The following is a 21,815-nucleotide window of genomic DNA, read 5'->3' as shown; positions in this document are numbered from 1 at the left end:
CGCGCGGGGGCCGGGCCTGGCTGCTCGGGCGCGCGCCCCGGGGCCCGCCCCGTCTCCGTCCTGCCCGCAGGCGCCGGACCCCGCAGTCGGCCTCGGCGAGGGCACCCAGCGAGGTAGGCTGGGAGGGGAGTGCGGGGCGGCCCCAGCCCCCCCAGGGGTGAGCGTCAGAGGGGCGCGCGGCGGGGAAGGGGACGCCTCGCGGGGACCCTCGTGGCGGGCGTGCGGGTCGGGTGCCAGGTCGCGGTGCCCCCGAGAACGACTCTGACAGGCGCGCGCGGGGCCCGGTGGTGGCGGCGGGCGGGCTCTGGGGGTGCGTGCGGGCTGGGCTCAGGTCTCCGCGCCCCACCGTGCGGTCCCGGTCCCAGGTCTCCCCCCTCCCCTTCCCCTGTCCCCGCCGCCCCGCGCCGGGCCAGGCCCCGCCTCCCGCATCCTTTCCCGGCCCCAGGCGAAGCCCAGCCCTGGTCGGCATCCAAGTGCCCGCGGCTCCGGAAGGCGGCCGTGGTCGAAACGTGCAGTTCCCCGGTTTCGTTTGTTTCCTGCGGTGACCGGGAACCTTTGCCTCCGTCCCGCGAAAAACTGGTGGAGTTTGCGTTCCGTCGTCGCTCCTGGGCTCGGATTCCAGGCGGGAGGTGTGGGCGCGGGGGAGGGGGTGGAATGGAGACCTGTGGTGACCCGCTGTGTTTACGCGGCGCTCGGGGCTGCTACCCGCAGTTCTATCCTGGGGGGAGGGGGGGGGGCAGCCCAATACTGACAGGTAAATGGCAAGTCCTTTTTTAAATATATTTTATTTTATTTTTTTTACAGAGAGGAAGGGAGAGGGACAGAGAGTTAGAAACATCGATGAGAGAGAAACATCGATCAGCTGCCTCCTGCACACCCCCTACTGGGGTTATGCCCACAACCAAGGTACATGCCCTTGACCAGAATGGAACCTGGGACTCCGCAGGCCGACGCTCTATCCCCTGAGCCAAACCAGTTAGGGCTAAATGGCAAGGCTTTGTATCCACAACAGGCTTTACTGTAAGGCACATGTGAAAAACGCAAGTGATTTTTTTTCCAGATCTCCCAGATGCAGTGCTGTAATTTGCAGTGCACCAGATTCTCCCCCAATTACCTGTGATATTTGATCCAACTTATTTTAAAACTTGCGTGACCTCCTAGACATCTAGGATTTAATCATTACAAGAACATTTCATTTGTCAGAAGTCCAACTTAGAATGTTTAGAAAAATAATCATTTTCTGTTATGCTTTGCACCTGATGGTTCTGTGTACCCCCAGGGCTTTCTGTCTTCACTTGGAACACCTAGAATTTTCTTTCTTGCCCTAGCCAGATTGGCTCAGTGGATGGAGCGTCGGCCTGCAGACGGAAGGGTCCTGGGTTCGAGTCTAGTCAAGGGCATTTACTTCGGTTGCAGGTTCCTTCCCAGCCGAGCCCGTGCAGGAGGCAACCAATCGATGTGTTTCTCTCACGTCGATATTTCTGTCTTTTCCTCTCTCTCCCACTCTTTCTAAAATCAATGGAAAAATATCCTTGAGAGAATTTAAAAAAAAAAAGATTTATTTAAAAAATAGAATTATTTTTATCATTTCTCAGTCACCACTTAAAGGAGACAGCATAAGGAATTCATCTTATTACCAGTGGCATTTCAATATTTATGAAATTTGAAAATTGTAGCTGCAGTTCTGATTCATGGATCGTCAAAGAAAGCAGAGAACATAGGTGAGAGATGCAAGAACATTTTCTTAAACTCATCGTGCCATGTGAAGGTTATTCCTGCATATTTTGGAGGATTTTAAAAGGTTTCTTAAATTATTATTTTTTAAATATATTTTTATTGATTTCAGAGAGGAAGGAAGAGGGACAGAGAGAGATGGAAACACCAGTGATGAGAGAGAATCATTGATTGGCTGCCTTCTACACACCCCACACTGGGGACTGAGCCCGAAACCCGGGCATGTGCCCTGACTGTGAATTGAACCGTGTCCTGATTCATAGGTGGACACTCAACCACTGAGCCACACCGGCTGAGCAGGTTTCTTAAATTCTTAACCATTAAAATTCTTACTTTGCTTGATTGGCAGCCATGCTCCATTTTTCTAGTGTGAAAATATGGGGCAATACTCATCTTCCTCCCCTAATTGGTACGCTGAAATTTCTCAGTTGTCAGCAAACTGGGCAACATTTCAAGCCCTGCTTCTCTAAATTGTCAGTGGAAACAGCTAGAACTCTCAAAACCTAAGGAGCAACGAATCCAAGGTGACTCACGTATACAGAGAATTAAGTGTTGTCATTTCCCAGCCTTGTGGCTAGTTATGCTGTACAAAATTGATGTCAGCTGTCATTATTATATTTATGTTTACTGGGTTCAGCTCTAAGGAAAAACCCTTTTAGATTGCTACTTTACAAGTCAGAATACTGGAACTCAGAGAAGCCAAGTAACTTGCCTGAAATTATACAGCTGGAACATGATAAAGCTAAGATTTGCACTTAGATAAATCTGATAACATAGCTGCATTCTTTCCATTGCATCACAAAAAATAGTGCTTTATCTTGCTTAATGGGCCATTATTCTTTTTGCATTTTTGTTTATCCTGTAGGGGAAACTTGTTGTTTTTGTATTTTCTTTTATCCTTTCTGAGGTCAGTGAAAGGTGTCTAATATAAAAAAGGATCAGAGAATTGATATCCTAGACTTAAAATACTTGTTTCTAGATGGTACAACATTATGAAACACACAAGTATCACCTCTATAGGGAAAATAACCTATTAATAATCCTATAGCATAGTGTTCTGCCCATGAACAATATTGGTGTGTTGACTTGAAATTGTATGTGTTTAAAAGCATGTGGGTTGAACAATCTCTGATTTTCTTTGTATGTGGTTTTCAGGCTCTTCAAAAGGGGCAGGTTTGGGCAGATTTGAAGACTGATACTAAAACAGGTAATTCATCTTTTATATTCTAAAAGAGGAACAAACTTTTATTGACCCCTATGACAGTATATTATCCATATCACCTATTACGTATATTATCTCATTTAATTCTTCAATAAACCTCTATGAAGCGAGTATTAGAACATTTAACAGTTAATTCTAAAAGCTGCTGTTTATGTCAGTAATGTGTTAAGTTCTTTACTTGTGCTATGTCAGTGCAGTCCCAGTAATAAGTTCTAGCACAGTCCAATAGAACTTTTCCACAAGAATGAAAATGTACTATTTTCACTGTCCTATACAGTAGTCACTGGACACGGGCGGCTTTTGAGTACTTGAAATGTCATTAACGTGACTAAGGAACTAAAATTTAAAATTTTACTTTATTTCAGTCAATTGAAATTTTAAATAACCACCTGTGGCTTCTGATTACTGTGATGGACAATGCAGCCTTTGCCAATAATATTATGCCATTTTTCAAAGGAAAAACTGGTTCAGGGAAGTTAAGGAAGCTTGTCCAAGTTTGTACAATTTTATAAAAACAAGTTTTTGAACAGAAGAATGTTGTAGCAATGTTAATTTGGCAGTGCATGCGGAATGGACGGAGGGGAAGGAAAAAAGTAGTTCCGCAGAGAGAGTTGAAACTCTGACTTGAGAACTGGGAGGAGGAATGGCTGCAAATGACCGGAGGTAGAATTGCCATCGTTCAGTGACAGCATGTGAGGTTACTTTGAGGTCTTGGAATCTGGATAATCTGGGAAAATGGTAATACTGTTTACTGAAACAGAAAAATTATGAACCTTTTTGGGGTTTAAGAGGATTTGGTTTGGGCTGTTTGTTCATAAAATATTTATTGAGCAAAGCCCTCTGCAGTGCTCAGGTGGAGAAGTGGAGTCCCCATTAAGGATGTTATCTACTTAAAACACCCTCCTACAGTTTCCTCCTGTGGAGGATAGTGTGCTGTAAGAGATGTGCAAATGCTCAGTGTTCTCTGAGGCCCCGGGATGCTTATTTCCAGGTGCAGAGGGATTAGGGAAGGTGTTGCGAGTGGAAAGTGGTTTTCAAGCTCAGATTTGAAGACTAGGAAGGATTTGGACATGCACAAAGGATCAAATGAGGAGGAGGTTATGCTTCTAGCAATGGGGTGGACAAAATGTTTTGAAAATCCATTTTGCCAAAACACCTAAATGCTGAATAAATTATATTAGCCTTTTAAATGCATAGCAGGTCTTGTGGGAAAGAAAGGGAAATCCTCAGGGCTAAAAAGTCCAAGAGAGCTGAGACCAGAGTAGTAAACTAGCAGTGTGTCTCCTTTGGGGGCATTTGGCTGATAGCAGAAAGGAAACACAGCTGGAGATAGGTGATAGGCTCCCCCCTCATCCCCCCCAAAGTAGAGAGAGAAAGTCATCTCCCTTTGACCTCCCAGGGGTACAACTTCTGGAGGCACCATTCACGTGGTAGTACCTGTGTTTATTCACCTAAACGGTACCTGTGTTTCAAGGGATTACTTTTCCGTAAAAAGTAAAATGTAAATGTTTCTACTTAAAATTGTACAACTCATGACCTTGGACAAGCCCCTCCCCCCAAATTTAGCTAGAACCCTCAAAAATCTCTACAAACTCAGTGAAAGGTGGGCTAGGAAAAATACCTCCTTGACAAAGGGAGATCACAAAGAAATGTTGTCACGTAGCTCCAGGTGGTGGAAATAAAGGTACCGTCTCCGAACAAACTGTTCCTGGAGGACAGAAACTGTAACAGGGAACAGCACCCGGTGTCAGATCTTGGTTCTTGAGTTCAGCTAAGAAAAGAATTCAGAGCCAAGCAACTCAAATACAAGTGAACGTTTATTTGGAAAGGCACAGACCGCAGAAGCGAGCGAGGAAGCAGTGAGCTGCATGAACTCAGGAAACTTAGGAGACAGAAAGGCAAAGGAAACTCGCCTGGGGACGGAGAGGGGAAAGTTCTGCAGAGAGAGAAAGTGTAAGCCTGCTGGTCCTTTATCTTAAGGGCTTGTCTCTGGGGGACCTCAATAGAATATTCTTCAGCTTTCCAGGTGTGTCTCCTGAAGGTTGTGGTCTGCACTGATTGGTCACCCCCAGGGCAGGGGGGCTTTAGTCACCACAGCTGGTCCATGGCCATGGCCCATGTTGCCCTGCCTGGCCTTGATACTTTCTGGGCCTGGAGCTGATACACAACTGAGACCTAGATATTATCTCTCCTTAGACCAAAGCTCTGTCTCTGTGGTCAGCGGACCTGGGGCTTTGTTCCTAAGATTGTTTGATGCGGGCCAGAACCTCGTTGTCTAGAAGGCTTCATGCTTATGGGAGTGGTTGTGCAAGGGCTTGTCTGGGAGTCCTATGAGGCTTTTCTCCGGGCCCCGTTCCTCCTCTAGGGGGTCTACGGCATGACTAGTGACATGTCAGGGGCGGGTCTGACCATGACCTGCGATAGGAAAGGTCAGGGGGTCTAAAGTGCATGACCAGTGTCGTGTTAGGGGAGAAAAGGCCACCCTGGGGGCAAGGTCCCACCCTGCAATACTTGTCCTCCCAGTTCTGCCTGTTGCTAGATCTCCAGAGCTTTCCACCTGGTGACCTTTTGTAGCAGGTTATGGCTCCTGCTCTGTCCATTCTGCCTGGCTGCCTGCTATATCAAGCTACAGGGTCTGCATCGCCCAGATTCAGGATTCAAATTGACGTATCTGCATGCGCTGGCAAACCTGAAGCCAAGAAATTAAAGTTGGCCTGGGTTGGGTATATGTCAGAGCGCCCAGCAAAAATAAATACAGGCCCTCCCGGAATGGGTCACCCTTCGTCTCATCCTTTGGGACACTCCCAATTGAGCTTATCGTCAGAAACCATGAAACTCCTGTGCAAGGGTTGGCAGAACCAACACATATGGTACCACACTCCTAAGGATTTTAGATTGGAATGATCAAAATAAATTCAAATAACATTTAAAGAGATAGAAGGAGAAAAGTGAAAGATTTTAGAAGTACTGTAGTTCAGAATTTATAGAAATTGAAAATTATTGTCTCAGAAACTTATGTTGGGGAATTTAGGGAGGAATTGTCATAATTTACTGAATAGATGAAGAAAATTGGTGGGAGTGGTAAGGACTGACAATGGAAAAGGACAGGAAAGGAGGAGATTATGGTAATTCAGACAGGAAATTACTCAAGTCTATAATGGTAGCTTTAGGAACAAAGGAAAAGAAACTTACTGGGCAAGATTTAAATACACGTATTTAGCAATAAGTCAGATGACAGAGTAAGTGGCAAGTACAAGTCAAAAATAGCTGAGATTTCATTATTTGGAAAGTCTGAGATGAGAAAGCTGAGCACATTGGAGGATGGGTGGAGAGAAGAGTTGTAAGTTTTTGCAAAGTTCATGGGAAATCCTGAATTTCAGTCCATTAAACTATGAGAAGCTACTCCTCCAAACATGCAGTTACTTTCACATGCATATGAGTCATTTCTTATAATTTGAAAGTACTTATATATTTATTTTTTAAAATTAAATGCAAGAAGAGATAGTCATGTTTTCTGACTCACATTATTGACTCATTATTATTTACCAGTGTCCTCAGTCTGGAAGGTAAGGGAGAAAGTGGTGATGTGTGGTCTTTGTATATTTAGGTTCTCTCTTTTTTCCCCGCCCCCCCGTCATGTAGGAGCAGAAAATATAATGGTGAACAAAACAGTTGGTTCCTGCTCTCACAGAACATAAGGTTTAGTGAGGAAGATAAAACCAAACAAGCAAGTAACAGGTAAGTGGTGTGAGTGCCTTGGGGAAGGGGGGGTGCAGGGGCGGGGGGGTAGAAGTATTGTTGGGAACAAGGCAGGACACTCAGCTGAAGGACTGGAGTCGAGACTTGAAGATGGGTGAGAGGGTGTTGACTGGTGGTAATGGGAGGGAGCGGGGAGAGCACTGTAGTCCACTCACCCAGACAGTACCGTGCGCATGACGGTCTGAGGGGCCCAAGAGAGCGTGCCACATCCGAAGATCTGAAAGCAGTTTGCGGTGGCGTACAGCACAGCGATTGGTGGCAGAATGGAACTGCCTGAGTTTGACTCCTGCCTCTACCTCCCCATGACCTTGGGCAGTTCTCTGCTGTGAGGAGTCAGTGAGATCATTTCTTAATGGAAAGAGCTTCATAACATTGCTGACACAGTAAACACTGTGTTTGCTTTTGTCATGATGATGAAGGTGATGAGCAAGACACTGGGAGCAAAGAGAGTAGCCAGAGAGGAATATAAAAAGTAAATAGAGACCAGGCAGTGCAAGGGCCTCACAGACCATGCTCAGGAGGAGAGGGTGTTTACAAGGACGTAGGGGAGACCTGAAAGACTCGCTGTGGGGGGAGAAGGTGCTCGGATTGGTATTGTAGAATTAGAAGGGTCACCCCGGCTTTAGGGTGGAGTCTAGATTGGTTGTGGTCTAGTCTAGAGGAGGACCAGTTAGTAGGTTATAATAATAAGCTGGCCAAGAAATGAGGGTGGTTTCAGTGGGGCACTGCAGTGCAGATGGAGAGGAGAGCTAGATTTTAAGGACATTTCGGAGGTGGAATAAACGGCACTGGGTACTCGATGTTGTGTGGAAGGATGGGACTGGATCTGAGTGGGAGAATCTTGGTTTCATTTCCTGAGAAGTCGAAGGAGAGCGGGTGTTAGTAGGTAGTGAGGGTGATGGTTTCAGAAGTGGACCAGCTCAGGGTGCTGAGTCCAAGGTTGGGGGAGTGGACGGCTAAAGCAGAAAAGATGAAATACGTGTGGATAATCTTGTCTGACTTGTTTTCTGCTGCAGAAGACCTGTCTGAGATGTGGTGGTTTCAGCAAGGCCTCAGTTTCCTGCCCTCAGCCCTTGTCATTTGGACGGCTGCTGCTTTCATATTTTCGTACATTACTGCCATCATTCTCCACCATGTTGACCCTGCGTTGCCTTATATCAGGTCAGTGAAATGTATCCTGTAGGTTATTTCTCATTCATATTTTAACATCGAAGCCAAGAGGTAACGTTAGCATTTTGAAATTCAAATGTTATGTTTGGCTTTACAACGACAAGAGGAACATAACAGGGAAGGATTCTTGGCTCCTTCTATGTGATGGAGAAATGTGGAGACAGAGGGCTGAGATTCATTTGGGGACTTGCTTAGTGAATTGTGACACTTCAGTGCCTTGTTCTCCAAATCAGTATTGGACGTTGTCTCAGGAGATAGAATTGGAGTTGCTCTCCCCTTAAAAAAAATGCTGCAGACAACTATAATAATATTGAAAGATCATAGTAATGACAAACATTTGTTGATCTACTTATGTGCAAGGTAATGTCCTAAGCATTCTTCAGTCTTAACTAATTGGGTCCTTACAGCCACCCTTTGAGGTGGGAACTGGGACCCCCACGTGAGGAAATGGAGTCCAGGAAGGTCAAGTTCCTGTCCAGAGGCACAAGGCAGTAAATGACGGAACCGAGAATCAATTTCACTGGGCAGTTTGGCTCTGGAGGCCATGTGCTTACTTCTCAGGACATTTTGCCTAGATCTTTCTGGCACATGAAGTATCAACACTTATCACAAATATTTTTGAAATTTCAAAATTGCTAATGAAGGACTCAATTTCTTGTATGTCCATAACCCCTCTTTTCAATTATAAAGGTAATGTGTGCTTATCCTAACACATTTTAAACAATACTAGAGTGATTATAAAAACAAAAAGTTGACCTCCCTCTTCTAACCTCCCTTTAGTTCCTGCCTCCGCACACGTGATTAATGGGTTTGGTGGATTGCCTTCCAGAGTTTGGCGTGTTTGGTGTTGGAGTTGTTTCATTTATTAATTTGTTTACCTTCTGAAAAACCTTTTAAAGGATGATAAACTGAAAGGCTAAATGTATTTTTTTATAAATGGTATGACCCAAAGAATATCAACAAATTGGGTGCACTTGAGGAAGATGTATAAAACAAAAAGATATTTTTTATTTAAGGTTCCCGTTCTAGGAATCTGATCATCACCAATGTTTACTACTCTGCTAGGGGCACGTGTAGTTCAAGGCAGCGGTCACCAACTGGTGGTCCTCGAGGTCCGAAGGTTGGGCGACTGCTGGTTTAAGGAGCCAGTTCACACTTTAGTAACTTCAAGAGAAGACACACATAAAAGATGGATGAGGGTCCTTCAGCGTTTTTATGGCCCCTTCAAAAACTCTGCTTTCATTTGAAAGAGCTTTAAGTAAGTTAGAGGCCACGTGAGTTCTTTCTCGGTTTCAGTCTCTGATGGTCTGGCATGTGATTTTCTGACCCAGAGTCCGCTAGGCACTTCCTCTCCCGTCCCTGCCCTTCTGTCTTTTTCTGCTAACGAACTTCGTATATTGCCCTAGGATCTTTTCCCGACATTATGACATATTTAAACTCAATGGTACTTATTTTTACTTCCCTTAAGCTCCTTTCCTTTCATCTGAAAAATGATTGTTAAACTAGTTCCTTTCTGTTCATAAACCCTAACTAAAAGGCCTAGTTGTTACAGCAGCAAAGGGCATAACCGAAAGTAAAGTTCACTTCAAAGACAGTTTACAAGCTGGTTTCAGGTGCTGTCTAGGTTAAGTAGTGGAGGCCCAAGTGGGGTCCGTGAGACTAGCCACTGGGATCCGAGAAGAAACTATTAGAACTTCTATGCATATTTTAAAATCTCAAAATATTTAAGCTGAAATGTAACACATGTGTAATAATAATACATATATTTTGAAGTTACATGGTTACACTTTTTGATGGTGTGTAATCAAAATGGTGAGCAGACCGCTGGGCTGAAGGGCCTGCTGCCGAGGCGATGGGCAGGGCTCTTTCCATTTGGAGGCCAGTGTGTGTCAGCGTGTTGCAGAGCCAGGGAAGGGGCCCGCGCAGCCAGCGGCTTGGACATGGATGCTTTGGGTTACTTTTGGGATAATCCAAAACAGGAGCATCATTTGGAACTCAGCTTAAAATTGTGTGTATTTTTTCTGATTATAAGAATAATGCGTATACATTATTCTTGAAAACTTGAAAGGTAGAAGGGACAACAGCAGCAAAACAGCATGATCCCCACTCCCTGATCATGATCAGAGAGGAACAGAAGCTTTTGTATCTGAAGATGCGTTTTAGAATAGGAAGGAGCAGGCCTTCCGATTCGTATTTGATAGTCTACTTTTCATAAACGTAATCCAGATGCTCACCGAGTCTTCCTGATTCCTTACCAGAAATGACTTTCCATTCCTTTTTTTTCTCTTTTTTTAGAATAGTACTTTTTAAAAAATATGTTTTTACTGATTTCAGAGAGGAAGTGAGAGGGAGAGATAGAAATTTCAATGATGAGAAAGAATCATCAGTCGGTTGCCTCTTGCACGCCCCCTATTGAGGGTTGAGCCCACAACCAGGGCATGTGCCCTGACCTGAAACAAACCCTAACTTCCTGGTTCATGGGTTTGTTAGCCACATGAACCACTGAGCCACACCGGCCGGGCTCCATTCCTTTTTTCTTCCCATTACATTGTCTTAGTTGAGATCTTTATTCTCTTTTCTACGTACTTCAATTTGAGACCAAAGAGTTTGTCTCTTTAATCTTTACAGTAGTTAGAGGGAGGAGAAATGAAGTAACATTTAATGGGTCTCCTCTGTGCCTGCTACTCTGGTAGATATTTCACATGCACTACCCCACTTTCAGTTCCTCGTGGCCATCCGGTGAGGCAGGGAGGAGGGTGATAGCTCCATTTTGCAGATAGTCTGACTTAGGGAGACAGAGGAACATGCCCATGGTTCCACAGTTAGTATGTGGTGGCAGTTCATCTGGGTCCGTGTACACCACACTGCCCTGACCGACGGGCATTGCAGTGCATGTGGCAGCTGGTGGTGATAGAGGTCTGGACGGAATGCTGTGAGTCAGCATTCTGCTAGCGGATTGGTCACAGGCATAGGAAGGTGGGGGCTCAAAACTGGTCTGGAATGGAAGCTCCAGGAAGCCAGTGGCTTTGTTTCCTTTACTTACCACCATATTTCTGTCCCTAAAACGCTGTCTGGCACAGGGTAGGTTCTTGATAAATATTTTTTGGATTAATCATGAAATGATTAGCTGTAAATTGAGTTATAGGCAGAGTCAAGTGCAATAACAACCCAGCCAGTGTGGTTCAGTAGTTGAGTGTTGACCTATGAACCAGGAGGTCAGAGTTTGATTCCCTGTCAGGGCACATGCCCAGGTTGCAGGCTCGTTCCCCAGTAGGGGGCATGCAGGAGGCGGCTGATCAATGATTCTCTCTCATTATTGATGTTTCTATCTCTCTCTCCCTCACCCTTCCATTCTCTGAAATCAATAAGCACATATTTTTTTTTAAAAAAACGTAATAACAAAAGACAGATTTTTGAAAGGATCTGTGATGTTAGAGAATATTCAGAGACAGATGAACATACTGCCTGAGTGATGTAAGTCAGTAACAACATCCTTAACATGCTTTTTCATTAATCTACATTGATTTCTAGTATGTGAAAAAATAATCTAAGTGATATGATAAAAAGTGAACTGGGCAAATATTGTGAGCTCAAATTGTCATGTCCTTATGCAATCATAAGAGTTGAACCCATAGATTTATGAAAAGATAAAGGACTTGAAGTAACCCCTGTTGTTTCTTATCCCTTAGAAGAAATACACGTGTAAATTCAGTGTTAGAAATCCACACCATTTTTTTCTTTCAGTGACACTGGTACCATCGCTCCAGAAAAGTGCCTGTTTGGGGCAATGTTAAATTTCGCCGCAGTTTTATGTAAGTAATGAGAATGGTCTTAATGATGAAAATTAATTGCCAAATCACCCCTTTCTTCTTTAGACAATATTGTGTTACTTGTTTTACTTTTTACTTACTATACTTGAGGGAATGTTCTCACTAAATTATTGATCAGAGATATGTTCCTTTTAAAAGAAAAGCAGTTTCTAGAAATGCTGAATTATGGAAATAAATCTTTAAAAAAACATATAGAGCTATTTGACTGCTCATTCAAATACAAGTTGTAAAGTATTACCAAATATTCCTTGAGGCCTTAAGTGGATTTCTTAAGCAACCAGTAGAGGGCAAAGAGCTGTCAACACACTGACCACAACTAACACCAACTACATCCCTTCAGGGTAAGTAATTTCGAAGTTTGAGGATAGCATGGTTTGATTTTTGAACGATATTCTAATGCCAAAGGAATGGAGTTCTGCTACAGTATTTTACATTCCTATTAATCACTTGTTTTTTGAACCAAATTGTTATTAATGGTTTGCTAGAATATTGCTTTTTCCACCAATTGTAACTGTTTGCATTCTTTCATAGGAAGTCAGAAATTAAAGTCAAGTAAATGTTTCAGTGTATGACTAAAGTTTTCAAGCACGTATCTACAAAAGCATAGCTCTGCTACGTTTTCTGTACTTTCGTGTTCTTTGGCAATGTTTTTGCAAGGGAAAGTTTGATTTAGCCCTTTCTTGACTAATAAGAAAAAAAGGAAAATCTCTGTTTCTGGATAGCAGTGACCTTCGCGAACTCTTTATTGGCAACTTTATTTCTTGGTTATTTATTACTTGTTTTTTGGATTTTCTCTTTCCCAGGCGTTGCTACCATTTATGTTCGTTATAAGCAAGTTCAGGCTCTGAATCCCGAAGGGAAATATATCTCCAAGTTAAACAAGGCTGGCTTCGTACTTGGATTGCTGAGTTGTTTAGGACTTTCTTTTGTGGCAAATTTCCAGGTTTGTGTTTTAACCCAGCACAGGTATTTCCCTGAAGTACCTGAATGTACGTGTGACCAAGAGCACCTGGAGCACCCAGTTACATGCTGCTGTTGTTTCTTTGCCCTCACAAAATAGAATCCACGGCTTTGGAATTATTTGACCCTTTTAGAAATAGCTACATTTACACTTAGAAAATTTCATTCTCGTTAATCTGTTGACTAAATAGAAATTATTCTGTCATTTTAAGGATCTACAGGACTTGATTTATTAGACTCTTTATTACTGTTTAATTGGAGATTACTCCAAGACCAAGGAGAATTGATATACATTATAAGTGAGAATTACATATTTAAACTTTTTAAAAAATATGCCTGACAAGTTACACTCATTTACTTCTTTTGTATTCTTGTTTAGATGCTTCCATTGATCACCTACATTCCTAGGTACCCAGCCCTTAGGTGAGGAGGTTGAGGAAGGATCTGTAGCTCTTTCAGTGTTTTCTCAGGAATTCTTTTTTTTTTTTTTTTTTTTAATATATTTTATTGATTTTTTTACAGAGAGGAAAAGAGAGGGATGGAGAGTGAGAAACATCGATCAGCTGCCTCCCGCACACCCGCTACTGGGAATGTGCCCGCAACCAAGGTACATGCCCTTGACCGGAATCGAACCCAGGACCCTTGAGTCCGCAGGCCGACGCTCTATCCACTGAGCCAAACGGGTTAGGGCTTCTCAGGAATTCTTAATGTTAAAGTACAAGTCAGCTGTCACCAAGCATTTGCAAACTCTCCACATTTCTTTCTGCCGATGTTCTCTCAGATAAGGCTTTGGTACTACCAGTTGCATCCTGGGCCTGTGGTGCTTTTTGATTAATCTCTCTACAGCTTTTAAAGTTTCCATTTAGACATTTGGTAACCTAGTTAGACATTTAATAACTAGCCAGACATAAAAACACACATTGTAGCTCAATTGGTAGGAGAGTCATTTCCTACACTGAAAGTTCAATCAGCATATACCTCAGTTGCAGGTTCAATCCCCAGTCGGTTGGGGCACATGTAGGAGGCAATCGATAGATACCTCTTTCTCTCGCTCTCTTTCTCAAAGTCAATGAAAATGTCCTCAGGTGTGGATTAAAAAAACAATACACACATCATACAACTACATGTATTAGAGGCATATTCTGTCTTTCTTATTCAAACTTCTCCATTCCTATAATGCTTCTTACTGGTTTCTGTTATTTTTTTTTAAATATATTTTTATTGATTCAGAGAGGAAGGGAAAGGGAGAGAGAGATAAAAACATCAATGATGAGAGAAATCGTGATTTCTGGGGATTAAGCCCGCAACCCAGGCATATGCCCTGACTGGGAATCAAACCGCAACCTCCTGGTTCATAGGTCAGTGCTCAACCACTGAACCACTCCAGTCGGGCTGACTGGTTTCTGTTACTCAGTGTTTTAGTAATGGTTAATACTAGTAACCTCCATAAGTAAAATCCAAGTGGATATTAGAGTAGTGCTTGCTGCTGTAACAAAGCCCAGAATTGCACTATCTCAACACAGAAGATTATTTCATACATACATGCCTACAGGGTATGGACAACGGACATTAAGAAGGGGAGTGATGCCGAATGAGGCTGAGAGGTTGATAGCAACCTGTCATACAATACCTTTGAGTTAATGAAGCAGTTCGGCAGTTTATCAAATTACTTCTTTTCTCTTGGTTGTCTTTTTCTTCTTTTTCTTTTGACAGCAAAGGTGGAAATTTACTGAGAAACAAGCACAGACAGCCTCCCGCGTGGGCGGGGGAAAGAGTCCCTCAGCACAGACTCCCCTGTGGGGAGGGGGAAGAGTCCCGTGATTGTCTCTTTTCATGCAGCTTTGGACCTGTAGTCCTTGGAGCAGGGGGACAGCCTCATTCCCCTTCCTAATGTCTCCATTGTGCAAACACTGGCCTTCCTTTGTTCCTTAAATAAGACAAGTTTATTAACTCCATGTCATATGTTGTTTCCTCTGTTGGACACGCCACGACCCCAAGCTTGAATAGATTGAGGCATCTTTCAGATCTCACTACAGACTGCCCTTCTTGGGAAAGTCTTTTCTGTTGAGAGACTTGCTCCTATATATTGATCTGTGTTTTTTAAATTTTATTTTAAAAAATTTTAGTCAATATATTTCTCCATTAATTACAAGTACAAGGGTTTTGTTCACCATTGTATATTCAACACCTAACATAGTACTTAGCACAAACAGGCTGTCATTAAATATTTAGTAATTAGCTTATCGAGAGAGGCTAAAGGGACTAAGCTGAATGGATAAAAAATTCTCCTGCTATTACTATAGTTAGCAGCATTTAAAGAGACCTAATAATTATAATAGGGCATTTGAAAAATCTGACTTAAAAATACAAATATAATTTCTTTGAAAGCAAGTATCTATATATCTCTATATATAAAAGCCTAAGCGACCGAACAACTGTTTGACCAGTTGCTATGACGCACAGTGACCACCAGGGGGCAGACACTCAACGCAGGAGCTGCCCCCTGGTGGTTAGTGTGCTCCCACAGCGGGAGTGCCGCTCAGCTGACTGACGGGTGCCAGACGCCCAGCTCATGGCTGGCGAGTGCAGCTGCAGTGGCATGAGCCTCTCCCGCTTCCTTGGCAGCTACTGGGCTACTGAGGGGCAGCAGCAGGTGCAACGGGGTCGGGATGAGCGGGAGCAGCACCCGGCCCAGGCTCCGTCTCCTCCCCAGCCACCTGCCACTTTGCACACTACTACACCCTCGAAGGATGTCGGACTGCCGGTTCTGGGGGGTGTTGGCCTGGCCTGTGGGGATCAGGCCAAAACTGGCAGTCCAACGTCCCCCAAGGGGGTTCCTGGATTGCGAGAGGGCACAGGCCAGGCTGAGGGACCCCACTGGTGCACGGATTCGTGCACTGGGCCTCTGGTGTTTAATAATCAACAAAACATATGGTAAGTATACTCAGTGCCAACTTAAAGGAATTTTTCTCTCTAGGAAGTTTATCCTCAAGGGAGCTTAGAAGGGATAAGTAGGCAGAAATCTATATTAATTTCCTAGAGCTACCCCAACAAAACACCACAAACCAGTTTTATATACTTCTGTTCTAATTGGAAATAGAATACGCTCCATTCTTTATTTTTGCTTTTTAATTCACAGGATTTTGTTGATAGGACTGTGTACTGACCACAGTGGGCAGTGATCAGGCTGAGTGTATTTAGCTTCATCAGTATAGTGAGAATATTTTTAAGAGGAAAAATTTATCCATTTTACTGTTCCTAGCCCTAAAATAATTAATTTCATTTTTGCCTACATTTTTCCAGCCTTTAGCCATATGTATAGAATAAATCCACCTAATTATGAACTAAGAAAATATTACCATTTTGTATTACATTCTGTGGGCGCTGAATGTTGTTTTTATCTTTGTTACACAAAGTGGTAATGACAATACATTTTTTTCTCTCCTTAGTGCGCATAACTAATTGCCAATTTTAACACCCAAAACCACACTGAAGTCACCCTTTCTCTCTCCAAAAGGAAACCAATGACTTTGGCAAATAAGTTGTTATATTTTATTTCTTTATTCTAGAAACTTTCTATATCTTCAACCAAGAGCATTGGCCTCTGTGTTTGTGAATTAGCACCTTGATTGGAAAGTGAGGGAACCGAGCCCTGACCTCTCTGTTGTTCCCTCAGTCAGACCCTCTGTGCCACGCGCTGCACCTTCTCAACCAGATGAAACAGCATCTGTTTAGCAAAACACACTGACTTAAAGGAAGACTTTTGATTGTAGATTTTTTAGAGAGCTGTTGTCATCACGTTTTAAGCAGAGTGTAGTACAGTAAAAAGTAAAATGTAAGTAGATACTGGCAACAAGAGTAAGGCAGCCCTGGGTGGTGTGGCTCAGTTGGTTGAGTGTTGTCTCCTGCACCAAAAGGTTGCTGCCAGTTCGGTTTGTTCCTCGCCAGGACACATGCCTGGGTTGCAGGCTCCATCCCTGGTAGTGGGCGTACTCATTTCTAAAGTTTATTATTTGTTGTTTGTGCTGCTTCACTTGAATGTAAACTGTGAGGGCCAGATTTTTGTTCTTTTTTCTTTTTTTTTACTAATATATCTGAGTACTAAACAGTGCTGACATAGAAGAGGCACCTAAATAAACAAACATATTAAATGGATAAATAATTACTATCATATTTTTAGTAGTGGCCTGTGATCAAATTTGAATTATTATAATCCACAGGTTTATGCTGAACATTATAAAAGAAAATTGCCTCAGGTAGTAATTTGTACAATCTGCAGGGGTTTTCTACTCTGTGAATGTCCTATTGAAATTGCTCGTTTGTGTTTTAAATACTGTACTGGCAATATGTGTTCAGTTTATTTTATTTTATTTCTTCTTTCTGCCTCAGAAAACAACCTTTTTTGCCGTGCATATATGTGGAGCTGTTCTCACCTTTGGTATGGGCTCATTGTATATGTTTGTCCAGACCGCCCTTTCCTACCTAATGCAGCCCAAAATTCATGGCAAACAGATCTTCTGGATCAGACTGCTGCTGGTCATCTGGTGTGGCGTGAGCGCATTTAGCAGTATCCTTTTCTCTAAAATGTGGCTACACTCGGAAGGGAATTGAATAACAAAATTTAAGTGAACGCTGTTGGCATATTGTAAGCAGTCCTTTTGTGGACAGTGAGATTCTTGGAACAGTAACTCCGAATTCAAGGATTTTAAACATGTAATTCAGTTTTTACATAGGAACCCAGTAACTGAGCTAGGAACAAAGATAATATGTAAACTAATCATGTTCACTTCAAAGATGTTATGGTGAGTTAATTATGTAGCAGAAGCTGGTGATGGAAGTGCTGAGTTACTGACAAAGGGGGTTGACGATGTGAGCCACTTCACAGTGACCCTCTGGGCACATTGAAAAGTTTCCTTCTGCCGTGTACCATGAAGTCTTTAAGAGGATGGGTTTGGACCTTGGAAACAAATAAATGCGTGGTCCTCTTGAACCTTTGAAGCAATTTTGGTTTTGAATCTAACTTAAGCTTACAGCTCCTCTCGGAGAATCTTCCTTGACCGGCCTTTCTCATAGTGCTGACTTGCTCCTCACTCCTGTACAGTGGCCATTTTGGCTCAGATATAGTACAGAAACTCCACTGGAACCCCGAGGATAAAGTAAGAACGTAGAGTCTTAAAAAACATAGTTTTGTATTAAAGATGACTATTCTGATAGTGTTTTTCATTTCATCACTAACGATGAGACATTTTCAGTAGCATAATCAGTTATGTATTAAGGTTATTTTCTATATATGAAAGGGTTTATGTGACATCCTCTGTGTTCTCCTGTCACCTGTGGTCTGTGGGCATTTTCAAGATATGAAGGAAATTGTGATGGCAAAGGGTTTTCTCAGAAATGGACTCCTCACGATCAGGATATAGTATACAGTGTACCCAGCTGAGATCTTTTATTATTAGAATACTTGTTTTCTGAATTGAAAACATGTCTTTGCCCACCTTTTGTTGCCTGGAAGTGTATTATTATGGACTCTGCATTTGGATTCAAATATAGTGGATACCTGAGCTTTGATCCTGAGAAAAATGGAGGAGGGACATATACTACATAGATAATAAAATGAGTTTATCTGTTTTCACAAACCTCTCAGTGGCATTTTACTTTAAATTATTTACCAAATATCAGTCTTATTAGGACATATTTGTGGAAATGAATGAATAAAATAATTTGCTAGATTTTCTGAAGTCTAATCCATACACTACTTAATGCTTTAAAATAGCACTAAGTTTATCATGAGCACTGTTTACTTAAGGGTGTTTTTTTCTTTTTTTTTTAATCTTTGGCTTTGGGAAAGGCACTAAGTCCTTGATTCAAGTAGAAGTTCTCCTGTCTTAGTTATTCAAATGGAACTTTATGTGCTCTAGATAAAACTGTGATGATAGCTAGATCATTTAAGAGGACTTTTCCAATGCCTGCCTTGAATGCTCAAGATACGTTAAAAAAGAAATTGAGGGTTTATAAGTATTACAGGTTTTTTATTTGAGAGAAATTATAGACCGTTTGCCCGAAATTTCACAGACTTATTCTTTTTTTTTTCATTGTCACTCAAGGGCTATGTGCTTCACATGATTACTACTGCAGCAGAATGGTCTATGTCATTTTCCTTCTTTGGTTTTTTCCTGACTTATATCCGTGATTTTCAGGTAAGAAAACACAGAATTAGATTTATGTGGTCAAACTTCCTTCAGGTGGGGTACGAGAACTTTCTGAAGGCAAGTCTCTAACCTTTCGAACATTAACTTCATAAGCAGTGATGGCAGAAGAGGAACTTTTCACATGAATCGTTTCTGTGTTTGCAGAAGTAGTGTATTACTAGCAAGATTCAGCTTTGAAGTGGGGTTGTAAAGCAATCACATTTGAGAAATTCTTTGACAGAATTTTCATCCACTCTGCTTCCGTGTACGTTGGCCATCCTCAACATTTAGTTTTACTGATTCTTCATAGAAATGAAAGAAAAATAAAGATCCGAATAGAGAAACTTGGTTTTCCCAGCTCTCAATACTACCGATATCTTTGGCAATTCAATAGCTGTCTCATTCTTATTACTCATTATAATTGATTTATAGTCCTAATCCCAAAAGATATTCCTCTGAACATATTGAGGATGTGACCTGTCATTAAGGAGCAAACTTCTGTATATATTTTTCCTTTTTTTTGTTCCAGAAAATTTCTTTGCGAGTGGAAACGAATTTACATGGATTAACCCTCTATGACACTGTTCCTTGTCCTATTAACAACGAGCAATCACACCTACTTTCCAGAGATATATGATGAAAAGATGAAACATTTATGCGATGATTATGATTCTCAGGGATTGGGAAAACGTTCATAAGTTACTACTACTGATCTGAAATTTTCCACCAATTAATCAAGGCTGACAGTGACATTGACGGGTCCTGATAACCAAGAATCATGAAGTAAGCCAATTTATAAATTATTTCAAGGGATATATTCAAGTGGATCATGTAAAACCATTTCTGCCTATACTTTTTTTACTCGCAGGAAATAAAACCAAAGGACAATAGCACTAGATTTTTTTCTACTTTACTGAAGTGAAACACCAGAAGTGCACTGAACCGTCTGCAAAATCCAGCATTTCACGTTTTAGAGATTATTGTAAAGCATGTTTTGTTTGGAGCACTTATGCAAGTCATTTTCCAGGACACCAAATAATCAGCATTGCTCAGCAGCTCCTTTCAAATTGGGTTTTGCAGTAATAGTTTTACCATATTAATACATTTCTTATAGTCTTTTAAAAAATTTTTTTCTGGAATTCACCAATAAAGGGAAGCAGACCTGAATTCATATACCATCTGTGGTTAGTTAGTTTTAGTGGTATTGAATTGATTCCTGCCACAAGGCCACATATTATGCTAACTGGTCTGTCACACATGGTTATAATAATTTCATGAAACTTAGTCTCTGATAAGAGATTTTAATTAAAACTGAGAGAAGCAGCTATAGTTAAATTTATGCCAATCATGTTTTGCATAAAACGAAGGTTAGTGTTCATTCATGAATCTGAGGACTTTGTGAATAACAGCAGATATCATTAATAGTTACCTTAAACTACAGTCAAGAACTATTTAGATTTTTCTTTATAGCAAATTATGATTACTTGTAAAAGTAGCCTTGAGCAGGCAAATATTGAACCTTTTTACTGGGATGTGATGTTTGTAGAAGTCAGATTCTAAAGGACAAAATGAGCAACTTGAAAAAACTAGGTACAAAATAATTGTGATACATACATCTCTCTGGTCATGGCACATGATTGGATAGCTTGTACCAAAATTTCTACCTATGTAGATAAAGAATGATTTACAGCCCAGCCGGCGTAGCTCAGTGGTTGAGGATCAACCTATGAACCAGGAGGTCCCAGTTCTAGTCCTGGTTCGATTCCTGGTCAGGGCACATGCACAGGTTGCAGGCTTGATCCTCAGTGTGAGGCGTGCAGGAGGCAGCCAATCAATGATTCTCATCACTGATGTTTCTATCTCTCCGGCTCCCTCTCCCTTCCTCTCTGAAATCAATAAAAATGTATTTAAAAATGAAAAAGAATGATATACAGATTCCAGATAAAATTTAGAAGGAGAAAATGCTCATCGGGAAGATGACCATGACAAACTGATTTGCAAAAGAATCCTTGAAGAAGTTTAACAAGCTTTATCTTTTTAGAAGAAATGGGCCCACTGCCAGAATAAAAGATGGAGAGAACAAATTTAAAGTGTAAGAGAAAGCAATTTAAGGGAAAATGGTTATTTGGTGGAAACAGAGCTTGATCATGAATAAGTTGCTAGAATGGGACTAAATAATATTTCTGAAGACTTTTGGACTAAAAATAAAATACTGTTTATGTATATTAAGCAGCAGTGAAAAGGGGGGGGGCATTTCAGTAAACATTGATTGGCATCGTGAAAAAAATATGGGTACAAAGCATAAAATTTTTTTTATTATATTTCTGCAAATCATAGTGCAACCACACCTGGAATACAGCATCCAGTCCTGATTGTTCTATATCAAGGAAACTATAATTCAGTTATGAAGACCATAGTATGGTGAGGGGAAAATTGATCGAATCAGAGTTAATAAAATTATAAATTATGTGTGGATAAGATGGCACAGGGGAGAATGTGGACTTGTACATCCATACTGGAATATCAGGCTTAGAGATATGCATAACACATTAAATTATTGTAAAATAAAAATATTAGTTTGATGGTGTTTTAATTCTTTAACTTTTACTCTTAGAAAAAATATAGATCCAATTAACTCAGCCTCCACTCTAAGAGTATGAAAAAGGAATGGCAGCCCTTTTCTGGAGATAACATTTATTTTCACACTTATTCTTCTTTTATAAAAAATATCCAGCATAGAGTAAGAAATTAGAAGACATGTAAGGAAGCAGGACAATTTGATCCAGAGAGGAACAGTCAATGAAAGCAAACTCAGAGATTTCCTAGATGTTGCAAATATCAAATGTAGATAACTATGATAAAAGTGCTGAAGGATCGCCAGAACCGGTTTGGCTCAGTGGATGGAGTGTCGGCCTGCGGATTCAAGGGTCCCAGGTTCGATTCCGGTCAAGG

The 21,815-nt window shown here is 41.6% G+C and overlaps 1 protein-coding gene across 4 annotated transcripts; it reads left to right on the top strand.

The window, feature by feature from the left end:
• The first annotated feature begins 22 nt into the window (after positions 1-22).
• On the top strand, positions 23-21,434 carry DRAM2 (DNA damage regulated autophagy modulator 2). Of its 4 annotated transcripts, XR_011468746.1 has the most exons (12): positions 23-113; positions 1,596-1,721; positions 2,890-2,941; positions 6,599-6,694; positions 7,732-7,876; positions 11,630-11,697; positions 12,519-12,658; positions 17,065-17,242; positions 17,749-17,831; positions 18,780-18,872; positions 19,393-19,646; positions 19,732-21,434. XR_011468746.1 is itself a non-coding variant. In XM_070397421.1 (11 exons), the coding sequence occupies exons 5-11, from the start codon at positions 7,746-7,748 to the stop codon at positions 19,498-19,500; spliced, it is 801 nt and encodes a 266-aa protein (XP_070253522.1). In that variant the 5' UTR covers positions 23-113; positions 1,596-1,721; positions 2,890-2,941; positions 6,599-6,694; positions 7,732-7,745; the 3' UTR covers positions 19,501-21,434. The 4 variants fall into 4 exon arrangements, 3 of the variants coding, with proteins under 3 accessions (XP_070253522.1, XP_070253523.1, XP_070253524.1); XM_070397421.1 differs by having other exon boundaries at positions 19,393-21,434; XM_070397422.1 differs by lacking the exon at positions 1,596-1,721 and having other exon boundaries at positions 55-113; positions 19,393-21,434.
• Positions 21,435-21,815: the final 381 nt, after the last annotated feature.

This window comes from Myotis yumanensis, unplaced genomic scaffold (genome assembly GCF_028538775.1).
Source record: "Myotis yumanensis isolate MYYU_CA2020_CCGP unplaced genomic scaffold, mMyoYum1.0.hap1 SCAF_17, whole genome shotgun sequence".
Lineage (NCBI taxonomy): Eukaryota > Metazoa > Chordata > Mammalia > Chiroptera > Vespertilionidae > Myotis > Myotis yumanensis.
This window is presented reverse-complemented; position numbering and strand designations above follow the sequence as displayed.

What these genes read in the sequence shown, in the direction of transcription:
- DRAM2 (XM_070397421.1), top strand. Translation starts at nt 7,746, where the DNA reads ATGTGGTGGTTTCAGCAAGGCCTCAGTTTCCTGCCCTCAGCCCTTGTC. An exon ending in CTTTTGTGGCAAATTTCCAG is followed by an intron (nt 12,659 to 17,064) that starts GTTTGTGTTTTA and finishes TTTCTGCCTCAG; the next exon opens with AAAACAACCTTTTTTGCCGT. An exon ending in CTTATATCCGTGATTTTCAG is followed by an intron (nt 18,873 to 19,392) that starts GTAAGAAAACAC and finishes TTTTTGTTCCAG; the next exon opens with AAAATTTCTTTGCGAGTGGA.